Source organism: Pogoniulus pusillus, chromosome 12 (genome assembly GCF_015220805.1).
Source record: "Pogoniulus pusillus isolate bPogPus1 chromosome 12, bPogPus1.pri, whole genome shotgun sequence".
Classification (NCBI taxonomy): domain Eukaryota; kingdom Metazoa; phylum Chordata; class Aves; order Piciformes; family Lybiidae; genus Pogoniulus; species Pogoniulus pusillus.
The window spans coordinates 30,936,650-30,953,015 of record NC_087275.1 but is presented as its reverse complement, the minus strand read 5'-3'; the positions used below and the strand labels follow the sequence as shown (position 1 = coordinate 30,953,015).

The 16,366-nt window shown below is 53.7% G+C and overlaps 1 protein-coding gene across 1 annotated transcript in view; it reads left to right on the top strand.

Moving 5' to 3' along the window:
• Positions 1-16,366, top strand: part of PHEX (phosphate regulating endopeptidase X-linked) — an 89,907-nt gene that overhangs the window by 53,567 nt on the left and 19,974 nt on the right. Inside the window, exons 13-14 of the mRNA XM_064152008.1 lie at positions 7,748-7,825; positions 10,334-10,437. Coding sequence (XP_064008078.1) covers positions 7,748-7,825; positions 10,334-10,437 — 182 coding nt within the window. The remainder of the gene's footprint in view (positions 1-7,747; positions 7,826-10,333; positions 10,438-16,366) is intronic.

The following is a 16,366-nucleotide window of genomic DNA, read 5'->3' as shown; positions in this document are numbered from 1 at the left end:
CTTTCACACCAAAGCCTGTTTTCTGGGGGCTTGCAAACAGCCTCTGCTGTAGGCAGCTTGGTTTGGTTTGGTTTGCAATGCTATTTTTAAAGCCAAACAACAGAAAAAGAAGAGGCCAGCAGTTGGTTTTCCTTTAATAAGCTTTTCCTCTAACATTATTAACCTCTTTTAGGTCATGGAGCACAAATCCCAAGGTCACTGTGCAGTCATTTGGTGTTTTGGGTCTTTTGCCTGCTGAACTTGCATGCTGCTTGTTTGTTTCTCTCTCAGGAAGTCACATACATCACTTTTGTTTTCTTCACATCTCTCTGGGGCTGAAGAATGAGGCAAGAGGACCATGGGACAGCATAAGAGCAGTGCCTAGCTGGATGTGTCTCTTTCAGGCTCTACAAGCTCCTGGCACAGCTGGCAGCTCCTGGCCTGGACAGATTCACTCTGATACGGGTCAGGAACTGGCTGGAGGGCTGGGACCAGAGAGTGGTGGTGAATGGTGCCACATCCAGCTGGCAGCTGGCACCAGTGCTGTGCCCCAGGGATCAGTGCTGGGCCCAATCCTGTTCAATGTCTTTATTGATGATCTGGAGCAGGGCATTGAGTCCAGCAGCACTAAGGTTGCAGATGACACCAAGCTAGGAGCAGCTGTGGAGCTGTTGGAGGGTAGGAGAGCCCTGCAGAGGGACCTGGACAGGCTGGATGGGTGGGCAGAGGCCATGGGATGAGACTGAACAAGGCCAAGTGCAGGGTTCTGTACTTTGGCCACAACAACCCCAAGCAGCACTGCAGGCTGGGGCCAGAGTGGCTGAGAGCAGGCAGGCACAGAGGAGCTGCAGAGGAGGCAGCAGTGTGCCCAGGTGGGCAGCAGAGCCAATGGCAGCCTGGGCTGGCTCAGGAGCAGTGTGGGCAGCAGGGCAAGGGAGGTTCTTGTGCCCACCCCTGTGCTCAGCACTGCTCAGGCCACCCCTGGAGTGCTGTGTCCAGCTCTGGGCTCCTCCATTGCAGAGAGCTGTTGAGGTGCTGGAAGGTGTTTGGAGCAGGGCAGCAAGGCTGGGGAGGGGCCTGGAGCACAGCCCTGTGAGGAGAGGCTGAGGGAGCTGGGGGGGTGCAGCCTGCAGCAGAGGAGGCTCAGGGCAGAGCTCATTGCTGCCTGCAGCTGCCTGCAGGGAGGCTGTAGCCAGGTGGGGTTGGGCTCTGCTGCCAGGCAGCCAGCAGCAGAAGAAGGGGACAGAGGCACAAGCTGTGCCAGGGGAGGTCTAGGCTGGATGTTGTGAGGAAGTTGTTGTCAGAGAGAGTGATTGGCACTGGAATGGGCTGCCCAGGGAGGTGGTGGAGTGGCTGTGGCTGGAGGTGTTGCAGCCAAGCCTGGCTGGGGCACTTAGTGCCATGGTCTGGTTGGTTGGGCAGGGCTGGGTGCTAGGTTGGGCTGGGGGAGCTTGGAGCTCTTTGCCACCCTGCTTGATTCTGTGTTTTAAGCAGCTTTCTTCAGCCCATAGTTTGCTCTGCTGCTTCAGAGAGCTACATCAAACCTCCCTACAGAACTCAGGCTGATTTAGAGAAACAGCCCTTAGGAAATGAGGAGCCCTCTGTAGAAGCTCTGATTTAACCTAGTGTAGCACTTTAAATGAGGCAGGTGTCTGTGCCTTACCCCACTGAAGCCCTTCACATCTCACCTCTAACTCAGTGGCTGGATCCACTGCTTGTTATCATTCCCAGTTCTCTCTGGGCTCTCTCTTCATGTTTGGGTGATTCCACTAGGAACATGACAGCCACACTGCTCACACCAGAGGTTCCAGAGCTGGCTGGCTCAGGCAGTGGCCAAACAGTATCAGATGAACATAATGGATGAATGAGGAGTGCCTGAAGGAGCTGGGGATGGTTTGTTTCCTCTCCCATGAGGAATGTGTGTCCTCTCCTATGAGCACAGCCTGAAAGAGTTGGGGCTGTGCAGGCTGGAGCAGAGGAGGCTCCCAGGGGACCTTCTTGTGGCCTGCCAGCATCTGAAGGGGGCTCCAAAAAAGCTGGGGAGGGACTTCTGAGGCTGTGAGGGAGTGGCAGGAGTGGGGGGAATGGAGCAAAGGTGGAGGTGGGGAGAGTGAGGCTGAAGGTGAGGAGGAAGTTGAGCAGGAGAGTGGTGAGAGGCTGGCAGGGGTTGCCCAGGGAGGTGGTTGAGGCCCCATGGCTGGAGGTGTTTGAGGCCAGGCTGGCTGAGGCTGTGTGCAGCCTGCTCTAGGGTAGGGTGTCCCTGGGCATGGCAGGGGGGTTGGAACTGCCTGATCCTTGTGCTCCCTTCCAACCCTGTCTGCTTCTATGATTCTAGTTTGAGGAAGGGGAGGCTGAGGGGAGACCTTCTCCAGCAGGAGCAGGGAGGTGATTGCCCTCTTGTACTCAGCTCTGGGGAGGCCACACCTCGAGTGCTGTGTTCAGTCTGAGGCTCCTCATTACAAGAGGGATGTGGAGGTGCTGGAGCCAGTGCAGAGGAGGGCAAGGGAGCTGGGGAAGGGCCTGGGGAATAAATCTGATGAGGAGAGATGGAGGGAGCTGGGGATGGGTAGTGTGAAACAGAGGAGGCTGAAGGCAGACTTCATCACTGTCTGCAGCTACCTGAAATGGTTTGGATGCATTGCAGTGTGACCTGCTCTAGGTGCTCCTGCTCTGCCAGGAGGGTTGGACCAGATCATCTTCCAAGGTCCCTTCCAGCCACTGATGTTCTGCAGTTCTAGCACAGAAGAGTTCCAGACTTCCCTCTTAGTAAGAATAGGTCTTCATTTGCCAGCAGATGGACAACACTCCCTCTCTCCCTTTCTTCCCCTCTCTCCCTTTCTTCCCCTCTCTCCCTTTCTTCCCCTCTCTCCCTTTCTTCCCCTCTCTCCCTTTCTTCCCCTCTCTCCCTTTCTTCCCCTCTCTCCCTTTCTTCCCCTCTCTCCCTTTCTTCCCCTCTCTCCCTTTCTTCCCCCTTTCCCAGTCAAATGACTGTTTCTCATCAAAGCACTTCCTTTCTTTCTGAACTCCAGGACCAATCTCCTGAATTGAATTTACCCTTCTGGGGTGAAACTGGACTTTGCCTGCTCAGTAACCACAGGAGATGTTCTTCTCTGCTGGCCAGAGTGGAAACTAATAGCCATGGCATGTTTGCTTATCTCTTATCTGGAGGGCTAGATTGCTGCTGTCAGCTTCTGCCTTGTTATCTGGCTGCTGCTACTGCTCACTCAGTTGTGCAGGGACCTCAGTTCCATTAATAACCTCAGCACCCTGCAAACAGAGAGTGGGAAGCAGGTGAAGGCAGAGGAAATTGTATTTAACCCTCATCTTGCAGCTGTCATTTTTCAGCCTCTACCACTGCTCCATAAGGCCAGGATGGGTGTGTGACATCCAGAGACTTGTGACAAATTTCCTGCTGGAAATAGAAGGAGGGAGACAGATGGATGGACACACCTGCAGATGGCTCAGGGACCAGGCTGTATCTGCAGCTTCTGAGGCACAGAGGCAAGGCAAAAGCATTGCTGTGCTAAAAGACAGAGGAATTCTTCCAAAGGTCAGGGAGTCCTCCACCACCCCTGGAAGTCTTGGGCAGTTTCAGCTGTAAGATTCACTACTGTGTGCTGCAGAGGAACAGTTATAAAGACATTGTAGTCACTCAGCTGAACAGTAACAGGTACTGAGGTATAAAAGGCTCATTCTCTGTGTGGAGGCATCTATGAAGGCATCCTCTTATATCTCCTCGACATTCCCTCTCTGTCTCCAGTGGATGTGCATCTCCTGCCTGTGGTGAGCTCCATGTCACAGAACCACAGAGTGGCAGGGGCTGGAAGGGACCTCCAAAGCTCATCCAGTCCAACCCCCCTGCCAGAGCAGCAGCACCCAGAGCAGCTCACACAGGAACAAAGCCAGGTGGGGTTTGAATATCTCCAGAGAAGGAGACTCCACAGCCTCCCTGGCCTGTTCTAGTCCTTTATCTGTCAGCCTGAGCCACCAAGAAGAAAGCTCTGAGCACTTTTTTTCTGGTGGTGCCCAGTGATAGGACAAGGAATAGGAAGTGCAAGCTGGAACATAGGAGGTTCCACCTCAACATGAGGAGAAACTAATTCAGGGTGAGGGTGCCAGAGCTCTGGAGCAGGCTGCACAGAGAGGTTGTGGAGTCCAGAATCACAGAATGGGCTGGGCTGGAAGGCATCTCCAAAGGTCATTCAGTCCAACCCCTCTGCAGTCAGCAGGGCATCCTTTTTAGCTTGGAGAGGACCTCCAAAGGTCACCCAGTCCAACCCCTCTGCAGTCAGCAGGGCATCCTTTTTAGCTTGGAGAGGACTCCCAAAGGTCACCCAGTCCAACCCCTCTGCAGTCAGCAGGGCATCCTTTTTAGCTTGGAGAGGACCCCCAGAGGTCATCCAGTCCAACCCCTCTGCAGACAGCAGGGCATCCTTTTTAGCTTGGAGAGGACCCCCAAAGGTCATTCAGTCCAACCCCTCTGCAGACAGCAGGGCATCCTTTTTAGCTTGGAGAGGACCTCCAGAGGTCATCCAGTCCAAACCCTCTGCAGACAGCAGGGCATCCTTTTTAGCTTGGAGAGGACCCCCAAAGGTCATTCAGTCCAACCCCTCTGCAGACAGCAGGGCATCCTTTTTAGCTTGGAGAGGACCTCCAGAGGTCATCCAGTCCAAACCCTCTGCAGACAGCAGGGGATCTTTTTAGCTTGGAGAGGACCTCCAAAGGTCATTCAGTCCAACCCCTCTGCAGACAGCAGGGCATCCTTTTTAGCTTGGAGAGGACCTCCAAAGGTCATTCAGTCCAACCCCTCTGCAGACAGCAGGGGATCTTTTTTAGCTTGGAGAGGAGGAGCTGAGAGGTGACCTCATTCATGTTGATAAAGATGTGCAGGTGAGTGGCAGGAGGCTGGAGCCAGGCTCTGCTGGGTGATGCCCAGTGCCAGCATAAGGGGCAATGGGTGGGAGCTGAGGAATAGGAAGTTCCATGTGAACCTGAGGAAGATTTTTATCCCTGTGAGGGTGCCAGAGCCCTGGCACAGGCTGCTCAGGGGGGGTGTGGAGTCTACCTCTCTGGAGGTACTCAATCCCCACCTGGATGTGTTCCTGTGTGAGCTGCTGTAGGTGCTCCTGCTCTGGTAGGGGGCTTGGACTGGATGACCTCTGTCCCTTCCAAGCCCTAACATGCTGTGCTTCTGTTAGTTCTCTTCATTTACCCTACAGTGTAAGGGTGGCAGAGTACTTACTGATAGCTGGGGAATATCAACCACCTGAAGGGACACTGTGGAGAGGCTGCTGCTGGGCTCTTCTCACAGGTAACAGGAGACAGAACAATGGGAATGGCCTCAAGCTGAGGCTGGGGAGGTTTAGGTTGGACACAGAGAGAGAGCAGTCAGGGACTGGAATGAGCTGCCCAGGGAGGTGGTGGAGTCACCCACCCTGGATATGTGGTTTGGATGTGGTGCTTGGGGCTATGGTTTAAGGTGAACCTTGCAGAGTAGGGCTGTAGTTTGGGCTTGGTGGACCCTGAAGGGCTTTGCCAAGCTGCATGCTTCTGTGGTTCTGAGGAGAGCATCCCACTGGCCCTTGCCTTTTCTTCCTGTAGATGTGATTATTTGATGTGCAGATCAGAGAAAGGAATGAAATGAGCTCTTCAGCCCCAAAAAGTGGTGCATGTTGTGCTGACAGAGGACTGATGTGCAGCTGCCACATGGCTGCTTCCTCTGCATTTGTCACGTTTCATTTGCTCTGCCTAGGAGCCTGTGCCTGCCTCCTGGAGGGCTGCTCTCTTAAACATGGCTTTAATCTTACCACAGGGGAAATGAGCAAAGAGGAAGCCACTCAGAGAAGAGATTTCCACTTTCTTGTGCTCTGTGAGGAGGAAGTCTCCAAACTGCTGTTAATTATTACTGAAGTGAGCAGCAAATCATAGAATCAAGCAGGTTGGCAGAGAGCTCCCAGCTCAGCCAGCCCAACCTAGCACCCAGCCCTGCCCAACCAACCAGACCATGGCACTAAGTGCCCCAGCCAGGCTTGGCTTCAACACCTCCAGCCACAGCCACTCCACAACCTCCCTGGGCAGCCCATTCTAATGCCAATCACTCTCTCTGCCAACAACTTCCTCCTAACATCCAGCCTAGACCTGCCCCAGCACAACTTGAGTCTGTGTCATAGAATCAGCTAGGTTGGAAGAGAGCTCCAAGCTCATCCAGCCCAACCTAGCACCCAGCCTTGCCCAACCAACCAGACCATGGCACTAAGTGCCCCAGCCAGGCTTGGCTGCAACACCTCCAGCCACAGCCACTCCACCACCTCCCTGGGCAGCCCATTCCAGTGCCAATCACTCTCTCTGACATGACCTTCTCTAGTTTAAAGTCATTGCTCCATGTCCTTGCAAACAGTCCCTCCTCAGCTGTCTTGCAGGTCCCCTTCAGCTATTGAAATGCAACTTTTAGGTCTCTCTGCAGCATTCTCTTCTCCAGGCTGAACAACCTCAACTCTCTGAACCTTTTTCATTACTTACAAACTTGCAGATGAATCCTCACCACTATCACTTTATATCCCCTCCCCCTGCATTTAAAATGTCTCCAGAAGCTCTCTACCTCCTATTGAGAGTTAATTTGGCTCATTTCATATTTCCTGCTCAGCATTTCCCTCCCATTACATCTTTTTTTATCACTAGAGAGATTTGCATGACAATAGAAACCTTCTCTCTTAAGAGGTCATTTGCTCCTGATGTTAATTTCCTACCTGAAGTTGTCACCTTCTGTTTGTGACATCTTCATTATCTCAACCCCAATGAATTGTGATGTCACAAGTGGAGGATTATGACTTTCTGCTGGAAATGAGATGGAGACATTGAAGGAGCTTGAAGGAGAGAAAGAGAATCTTTCTTCTTGGGAAATAAAACAGGAGGCAAAAAGCAACTTTGGTTAAACAGAATCAGGGAATGGTTTAGGTTGGAAGGGGCCTCAAGGATCATCCAGTTCCAACCCCCTGCTATAGGCAGGAACACCTTCCACTAGAACAGGTCACTCAAGGCCTTATCCAACCTGGCCTTCAACACTTCCAGGAAGGCAGCAGTGTGCCCAGGTGGGCAGCAGAGCCAATGGCAGCCTGGGCTGGCTCAGGAGCAGTGTGGGCAGCAGGACAAGGGAGCTTCTTCTGCCCACCCCTGTGCTCAGCAAGCTCAGGCCACCCCTGGAGTGCTGTGTCCAGTTGTGGGCTCCTTCATTGCAGAGAGCTGTTGAGGTGCTGGAAGGTGTTTGGAGCAGGGCAGCAAGGCTGGGGAGGGGCCTGGAGCACAGCCCTGTGAGGAGAAGCTGAGGGAACTGGGGGGGTGCAGCCTGCAGCAGAGGAGGCTCAGGGCAGAGCTCATTGCTGCCTGCAGCTGCCTGCAGGGAGGCTGTAGCCAGGTGGGGTTGGGCTCTGCTGCCAGGCAGCCAGCAGCAGAAGAAGGGGACAGAGGCTGAAGCTGTGGCAGGGCAGGTCTAGGCTGGATGTTGTTAGGAAGTTGCTGGCAGAGAGAGTGATTGGCACTGGAATGGGCTGCCCAGGGAGGTGGTGGAGTGGCTGTGCCTGGAGGTGTTGCAGCCAAGCCTGGCTGGGGCACTTAGTGCCATGGTCTGGTTGGTTGGGCAGGGCTGGGTGCTAGGTTGGGCTGGATCCAACCTATCACCCAACTGGGAGATGGGTAGGGGGGAAATAAGGCAGATGCAAAGAAATGCTGCTATCTGCTAACACATCTTCCTTTCCCCCCTTCTTTTTCAAAGGCAAAAGCAGTCATGGCAAAAGTGGGTTACCCTCCCTTCATCATGAATGACACATACATTAATGAAGACATCAAAACAGTAAGTGTCAGACCTGCAGCTTCCTTCTTCTCTGTGTTGCAGCCAGTCCTTGCCCTTTGGTTGCAAATGTGAAGCAACTCAAAACCATTTATCTTCAACAGAATGGTCTCCAGAAAGTGGCCTTCTATGAACAGGTCACAACATGAGTAGATAGGGAGTGAGCAATTGATGTCATTTACCTGGCCCTGAGCAAGGCCTCTGGCACTGTCCCACACCACATCCTGGTCTCCAGGCTGGTGACACATGGGTTTGATGGGTGGAGCACTGATGGATAAAGAGGTGGCTTGATGGCTGCACCCAAAGAGTGGCTGCCAATGGCTCCATGGCCAAGTGCAGGCAGTGACAGGCAGAGTCCCCCAGGGATCAGTCCTGGGACCAGTCTTGTTCAGCATCTCTGTGGGTGCCATGGTCAGAGGCACTGAGTGCAGCCTCAGCAAGTTTGCTGCCCACACCAAGCTGTGTGGTGCAGCAGCCAAAAGAGGGCAGGATCCATCCAGAGGCACCTGCACAGGCTGCAGAGGTGGGCACAAGCCAAGCTCAGGAGGTTCAACAAGAGCAAGGGCAAGGTCCTGCAGCTGGGTGGAGGCAATGCCAAGCACCAATGCAGGCTGGGCAGGGAGTGTCTGGAGAGCAGCTGTGAGGAGAGGGACTTGGGGGTGCTGGTGGAGGAGAAGCTGAGCAGGAGCCAGCAGTGTGCACTTGCAGCCCAGAAAGCCAAGCAGAGTCTGGGCTGCAGCAGCAGCAGTGTGGCCAGCAGGCCAGGGAGGGGATTCTCCCCCTCTGCTCTGCTCTGCTGAGACCCCACCTGGAGTCCTGCATCCAGCTCTGGAGCCCCTGGGACAAGAGGGCTGTGGAGATGCTGGAGAGTGTCCAGAGCAGGGCCAGGAGGATGCTGAGAGGCTGCAGCAGCTCTGCTGTGAGCACAGCCTGAAAGAGTTGGGGCTGTGCAGGCTGGAGCAGAGGAGGCTCCCAGGGGACCTTCTTGTGGCCTTCCAGCATATGAAGGGGGCTACAAAAGAGCTGTGGAGGGACTTTTGAGGCTGTGAGGGAGTGTCAGGAGTGGGGGGAATGGAGCAAAGCTGGAGGTGGGGAGAGTGAGGCTGGAGGTGAGGAGGAAGTTGTTGAGCAGGAGAGTGGTGAGAGCCTGGCAGGGGTTGCCCAGGGAGGTGGTTGAGGCCCCATGGCTGGAGGTGTTTGAGGCCAGGCTGGCTGAGGCTGTGTGCAGCCTGCCCTAGGGTAGGGTGTCCCTGGGCATGGCAGGGGGCTTGGAACTGGCTGCTCCTTGTGCTCCCTTCCAACCCTGAGTGATTCTGTGATTCTAAGAATAAGGTGGTGGGGAATAAGGTGGTGAAGAACAACAATATGCTTAACCCTTTTCCAAAGGGGTAACTGTGGCAGGCAGATGATGAATGATCTTACTGAAGGTCACTGGCAAAACAGATTGACAAGTTCAACCCTGAACAGCCAAACCCATTCCCTCTTTGTCTATCACTCCCAGTCCTTGCTAGAAGTCCCTTCCCAGCTTTCTTGCAGGCTGCCTTCAGGCACTGGAAGGCTGCTCTGAGGTCTCCCCAGAGGAGCCTTCCTACCGAGCGTGACAAATGGGCAGAGGCCAATGGGATGGGGTTCAATAGCTCCAAGTGCAGGGTGCTGCACTTTGGCCACAACAACCCCATGCAGAGATACAGGCTAGGGTCAGAGTGGCTGAGAGCAGCCAGACAGAGAGGGATCTGGGGGTGCTGATTGATACCTGCCTGAACATGAGCCAGCAGTGTGCCCAGGTGGCCAAGAGAGCCAGTGGCATCCTGGCCTGCATCAGGAATGGTGTGGCCAGCAGGAGCAGGGAGGTCATTCTGCCCCTGTGCTCTGCACTGCTTAGACCACACCTTGAGTGCTGTGTTCAGTTCTGGGCCCCCCAGTTTAGGAAGGACATTGAGATGCTTGAGCATGTCCAGAGAAGGGCGACGAGGCTGGGGAGAGGCCTTGAGCACAGCCCTACGAGGAGAGGCTGAGGGAGCTGGGATTGGTTAGCCTGGAGAAGAGGAGGCTCAGGGGTGACCTTATTGCTGTCTACAACTACCTGAGGGGTGGTTGTGGCCAGGAGGAGGTTGCTCTCTTCTCTCAGGTGGCCAGCACCAGAACGAGAGGACACAGCCTCAGGCTGTGCCAGGGGAGATTTAGGCTGGAGGTGAGGAGAAAGTTCTTCCCTGAGAGAGTCATTGGACACTGGAATGGGCTGCCCGGGGAGGTGGTGGAGTCGCCGTCCCTGGAGCTGTTCAAGGCAGGACTGGACGTGGCACTTGGTGCCATGGTCTGGCCTTGAGCTCTGTGCTAAAGGGTTGGACTTGATGATCTGTGAGGTCTCTTCCAACCCTGATGATACTGGGATACTGTGACATTGTCCCTTGCTTTGAGAGTGGCTCTGAAATGTGGGTGCTTAGCTTGGTGTGGCTCAGCTTTGGGTTCCTTGGCTGTCTGTCACTCGTGGCTGTGCTTCCTCTCTCACAGCTGAAGTTCACAGAAGGAGATTACTTTGGCAACGTGCTGCAGACTCGCAAGTATGCCGCCCAGTCTGACTTCTACTGGCTCAGGAAAGAGGTCCCCAAGACAGAGTGAGTAGACAAGAGGCAAATTTCCATCACCTTCTAACAGGAATTGAGATGGATTGGTGTAGGTTTGGATGGAATGATGCTCACAGCTACAGAGGCCTGGAGCACAGCCCTGTGAGGAGAGGCTGAGGGAGCTGTGGGGGGTGCAGCCTGCAGCAAAGGAGGCTCAGGGCAGAGCTGGCTCAGGGCAGAGCTCATTGCTGCCTGCAGCTGCCTGCAGGGAGGCTGTAGCCAGGTAGGGTTGGGCTCTGCTGCCAGGCAGCCAGCAACAGAACAAGAGGACACAGCCTCAAGCTGTGCCAGGGGAGGTCCAGGCTGGATGTTGTGAGGAAGTTGTTGTCAGAGAGAGTGATTGGCACTGGAATGGGCTGCCCAGGGAGGTGGTGGAGTCTGTGTGGCTGGAGGTGTTGCAGCCAAGCCTGGCTGGGGCACTTAGTGCCATGGTCTGGTTGGTTGGGCAGGGCTGGGTGCTAGGTTGGGCTGGATGAGCTTGGAGCTCTCTTCCAACCTGGCTGATTCTATGATTCTATGATTTGTTTCCAACCACAAAAAGCACTGCCTGGTGAGGAAAGGCTGAGAGCCCTGGGGATGGTTAGTCTGGAGAGGAGAAGGCTGAGAGGGGATCTGAGCAATGTCTATAAAACCCTGTGCTGGGCTGCAGCAAGAGCAGTGTGGGCACAGGGCAAGGGAGGGGATTCTGCCTCTTGGCTCTGCTCTCCTCAGACCCCACCTGCAGTCCTGGGGGCAGTTCTGGAGCCCCCAGCACAAGAAGGACATGGAAGTGTTGGAGCCAGTCCAGAGGAGGCCACCAAGATGCTCAGAGGGCTGCAGCAGCTCTGCTCTGAGCACAGGCTGAGAGAGTTGGGGCTGTGCAGGCTGGAGAAGAGAAGGCTTGGAGGAGACCTTGGAGTGGCCTTGCAGGATCTGAAGGGGGCTACAGGAGGGCTGGGGAGGGACTATTGACAAGGACTTGTAATGAGAGGAGGAGGAGGAATAGGTTTGAACTGGCAGAGAGGAGATTGAAACTGGATGTTAGGAAGAAGTTGTTTGCAGTGAGGGTGGTGAGACACTGGCACAGGTTGCCCAGGGAGGTGTTCAAGGGCCAGGCTGGATGAGCCCTTGAGCAACCTGTTCTAGTGGGAGGTGTCCCTGGATCATCCTTGCATCCTTTCCAACCTAAACCATTCTGTGAGTAAAAAAATATTTGATGGCTAGGGGTCAGGCAGGAAGGGACAGGGACAGCCTCTGCTCACTTATGCCCTGGCATAGCACAAGGGGCAAGGGATGGACACTGCAGCACAGGGACAGCCTCTGCTCACTTATGCCCTGGCATAGCACAAGGGGGAAGGGATGGACACTGCAGCACAGGAACAGCCTCTGCTCACTTGTGCCCTGGCATAGCACAAGGGGCAAGGGATGGACACTGCAGCACAGGAACAGCCTCTGCTCACTTGTGCCCTGGCATAGCACAAGGGGCAAGGGGGGCAAGGGATGGACACTGCAGCACAGCAAGTTCCATCTCCCCATGAGGAAGAACTTCTTGACTGTAAGGGTGACAGAGCCCTGGCACAGGCTGCCCAGAGAGGTTGTGGAGTCTCCTTCTCTGGAGCCTTTCCAGCCCTGTCTGGATGTGTTCCTGTGTGAGCTGCCCTGGATTCTCTGCTCCTTCTCTGGTCCTGGGTTGGACTGGAAGCTCTCCAGAGGTCCCTTCCAACACTTTGTGACCCTGCAATAAAAAGCTTATAGTATTCCCCCCCACCTCCCTCTTAGCTACTCAGAAGCTCCTTTGGTAAGCTGTAGGTATCCCTCTCCTGGTGCACAGTGGTGGTAAGCCCAAAGCTTAAAGTTAATTGAATGATGATTAAGAGAAAAAAAAGAGGGGGGGGGGGGGGGAAGGATGTTGGTAATTGAATCTCAATTAACAATGGATTATATCTCCTGGTCACAGTTAGAATTTGGGATGGGACAGCAGGGATTTATGGAGTCATTCTTTGAGTGGAAGCACTGAGTAAGGGCCAGTGCTGCTCTTAGGAGTAGCAGTTAGCACTGTTAGTTACCTGCTGCTGGTAGCTTTGGCATGGAAGGAAGCAGGTTCCAATTTCCAGATGTTTCCTTTATTTGCAAACATGAGAGGGCAGATTGTGCCACACACTGTCAAGGAAACACAGGAGAGAAGCAGTCTCTCTTCTTGCTGGTTGGGTAATCAAATCCTTAAAATGCAAATGAGAACCTAAACAGACCTTAATTAGCCTAATCATGCTACTTAAAGAATGACTCCTTCTACACAGGCACTTCCAAATTGATGCTGCTTAGCTGCTCTGCTTTGATTTCCTCACCTGCTCTGGAAATTCCTGCTCACACTGAGTGCAGCCTCGGCAAGTTTGCTGCCCACACCAAGCTGTGTGGTGCAGCAGCCAGGCTGGAGGGCAGGGATCCATCCAGAGGCACCTGGGCAGGCTGCAGAGGTGGGCACAAGCCAAGCTCAGGAGGTGCAACAAGACCAAGGGCAAGGTCCTGCAGCTGGGTGGAGGCAATGCCAAGCACAAATGCAGGCTGGGCAGGGAGTGTGTGGAGAGCAGCCCTGAGGAGAGGGACTTGGGGGTGCTGCTGGAGGAGAAGCTGAGCAGGAGCCAGCAGTGTGCACTTGCAGCCCAGAAAGCCAAGCAGAGCCTGGGCTGCAGCAGCAGCAGTGTGGCCAGCAGGGCCAGGGAGGGGATTCTCCCCCTCTGCTGTGCTCTGCTGAGAGCCCACCTGGAGCCCTGCATCCAGCTCTGGAGCCCCTGGGACAAGAGGGCTGTGGAGATGCTGGAGAGTGTCCAGAGCAGGGCCAGGAGGATGCTGAGAGGCTGCAGCAGCTCTGCTGTGAGCACAGCCTGAAAGAGTTGGGGCTGTGCAGGCTGGAGCAGAGGAGGCTCCCAGGGGACCTTCTTGTGGCCTTCCAGCATCTGAAGGGGACACAAAAAAGCTGGGGAGGGACTTTTGAGGGTGTAAGGGAGTGTCAGGATTGGGGGGAATGGAGCAAAGCTGGAGGTGGGGAGAGTGAGGCTGGAGGTGAGGAGGAAGTTGTTGAGCAGGAGAGTGGTGAGAGGCTGGCAGGGGTTGCCCAGGGAGGTGGTTGAGGCCCCATGGCTGGAGGTGTTTGAGGCCAGGCTGGCTGAGGCTGTGTGCAGCCTGCTCTAGGGTAGGGTGTCCCTGGGCATGGCAGGGGGGCTGGAACTGCCTGCTCCTTGTGGTCCCTTCCTACCCTGCCTGATTCTCTGGTTCTCCCCATCCCTCACACTGAAGCATCACCTCACTCCGGGGGTGGCTCTGTGCTGGATGTGAGGCAGGTGCAGGATGCCAGCAGCAAAGGCTCAGGCTGCTCCTGCTTAGATTGTGGTCATTTGGCTTCCTCTTTTCGAGTGGTTGCTTCTAGTTTCATTTTACTTGTGGATTTTATCTTCTCACCTGACTTCTTTCCTGTCATCCCAATGATGCATCACAAGGGATAGAATCATAGAATCAGGCAGGTTGGAAGAGAGCTCCAAGCTCATCCAGCCCAACCTATCCCCCAGCCCTATCCAGTCAACCAGACCATGGCACTAAGTGCCTCAGCCAGTCTTTGCTTGAAGACCCCCAGGGACAGTGACTCCACCACCTCCCTGGGCAGCCCATTCCAATGCCAATCACTCTCTCTGTGAAGAACTTCTTCCTAACATCCAGCCTATACCTACCCTGGCACAGCTTGAGACTGTGTCCCCTTGTTCTGTTGCTGGTTGCCTGAGAAAAGAGGCCACCCCCCACCTGGCTACAATGTCCCTTCAGGTAATTGTAGACAGCAATAAGGTCACCCCTGAGCCTCCTCTTCTGCAGGCTGCACACCCCCAGCTCCCTCAACCTCTCCTCATAGGATTTGTGCTCCAGGCCCCTCACCAGCTTTGTTGCCCTTCTCTGGACATGTTCCAGCACCTCAACATCCTTCTTGAATTGAGGGGCCCAGAACTGGACACAGCACTCAAGGTGTGGCCTGAGCAGTGCTGAGTACAGGGGCAGAATAACCTCCCTTGTCCTGCTGGCCACACTGGTCCTGATGCAGGCCAGGATGCCATTGGCTCTCTTGGCCACCTGGGCACACTGCTGGCTCATCTTCAGCTTACTGTCTATGACTTCATTGGCTTGTCTGCAGCCCTGGGTGCAGTTTGGTTTTTGCTCCCTCTCCCTTTTCATCATCATCCTGTGGGACACATCCTGACCTGGGGGATGCCAGTGTGGCTTTTGCTCTCTTTGCTTTTCCTTCATCATCCAATGGGACAGATTCTGGCTGGAGATTCCAGTTCTGATTTTTTTCCTTTCTTCTTCTTCATCATCCTAGGACCACATTCTGGCCTGGAGGATCCCAGTTTGATTTTTCCTCTCTTTCCTTTTCCTTCATTATCCTATGGGACAGATTTTAGCCTGGAGGATCCCAGTTTGATTTTTCCTCTCTTTCCTTTTCCTTCATTATCCTATGGGACAGATTTAGCCTGGAGGATCCCAGTTTGATTTTTCCTCTTTCCTGTTCCTTCATTATCCTATGGGACAGATTTTAGCCTGGAGGATCCCAGTTTGATTTTTCCTCTCTTTCCTTTTCCTTCATTATCCTATGGGACAGATTTTAGCCTGGAGGATCCCAGTTTGATTTTTCCTCTCTTTCCTTTTCCTTCATTATCCTATGGGACAGATTTAGCCTGGAGGATCCCAGTTTGATTTTTCCTCTTTCCTGTTCCTTCATTATCCTATGGGACAGATTTTAGCCTGGAGGATCCCAGTTTGATTTTTCCTCTTTCCTGTTCCTTCATTATCCTATGGGACAGATTTTAGCCTGGAGGATCCCAGTTTGATTTTTCCTCTCTTTCCTGTTCCTTCATTATCCTATGGGACAGATTTAGCCTGGAGGATTCCACTTTGATTTTTCCTCTTTCCTGTTCATTATCCTATGGGACAGATTTTAGCCTGGAGGATCCCAGTTTGATTTTTCCTCTCTTTCCTTTTCCTTCATTATCCTATGGGATGGATTTTAGCCTGGAGGATCCCAGTTTGATTTTTCCTCTCTTTCCTGTTCCTTCATTATCCTATGGGACAGATTTAGCCTGGAGGATTCCACTTTGATTTTTCCTCTTTCCTGTTCATTATCCTATGGGACAGATTTTAGCCTGGAGGATCCCAGTTTGATTTTTCCTCTCTTTCCTGTTCCTTCTTTATCCTATGGGACAGATTTTAGCCTGGAGGATCCCAGTTTGATTTTTCCTCTCTTTCCTGTTCCTTCATTATCCTATGGGACAGATTTTAGCCTGGAGGATCCCAGTTTGATTTTTCCTCTCTTTCCTTTTCCTTCATTATCCTATGGGATGGATTTTAGTCTGGAGGATCCCAGTTTGATTTTTCCTCTCTTTCCTGTCCCTTCATTATCCTATGGGACAGATTTTGGCCTGGGAGATCCCAGTTTGATTTTTGCTCCCCTTCCTTTGTCAGCACAGCTCCAAGCTCTGCTTTCTGCCAGGCTGGTGGCAATCCCCACCTGAGCCCTCACTCATCATCATTCCTGCTGGGGGTTGTTCTGCCTTTGCACCTGCTCAGCAATGCAATACCTAAGGGCTCTGAAAGGGATGTCAGCTTTTGCTGTGCCTGCTGAGAGGTACCAGGGCACAGAGAGTCATTGCCACCTCCAGCAGCATTTAAAAAGACACTGTTAGAATGGACCAGGAACTGAAATGTGGCTTTCCCAACAGCAGCCCTTCACACATTTTGACTCTCAGGCCATGATGCTTCTGCTGCTTTTCTCCCTTTTTCATTCTCCCTTTTTCTCTCCCATTTTCTCCCCTCCCCCCCTCTTTGCCCCCTTCTCTTTCCCCCTCTTCTTCTCCCCACTTTTTCTTCCCCACCTTCTCCCCCTTTCCCCCTACATCTCCCCCTT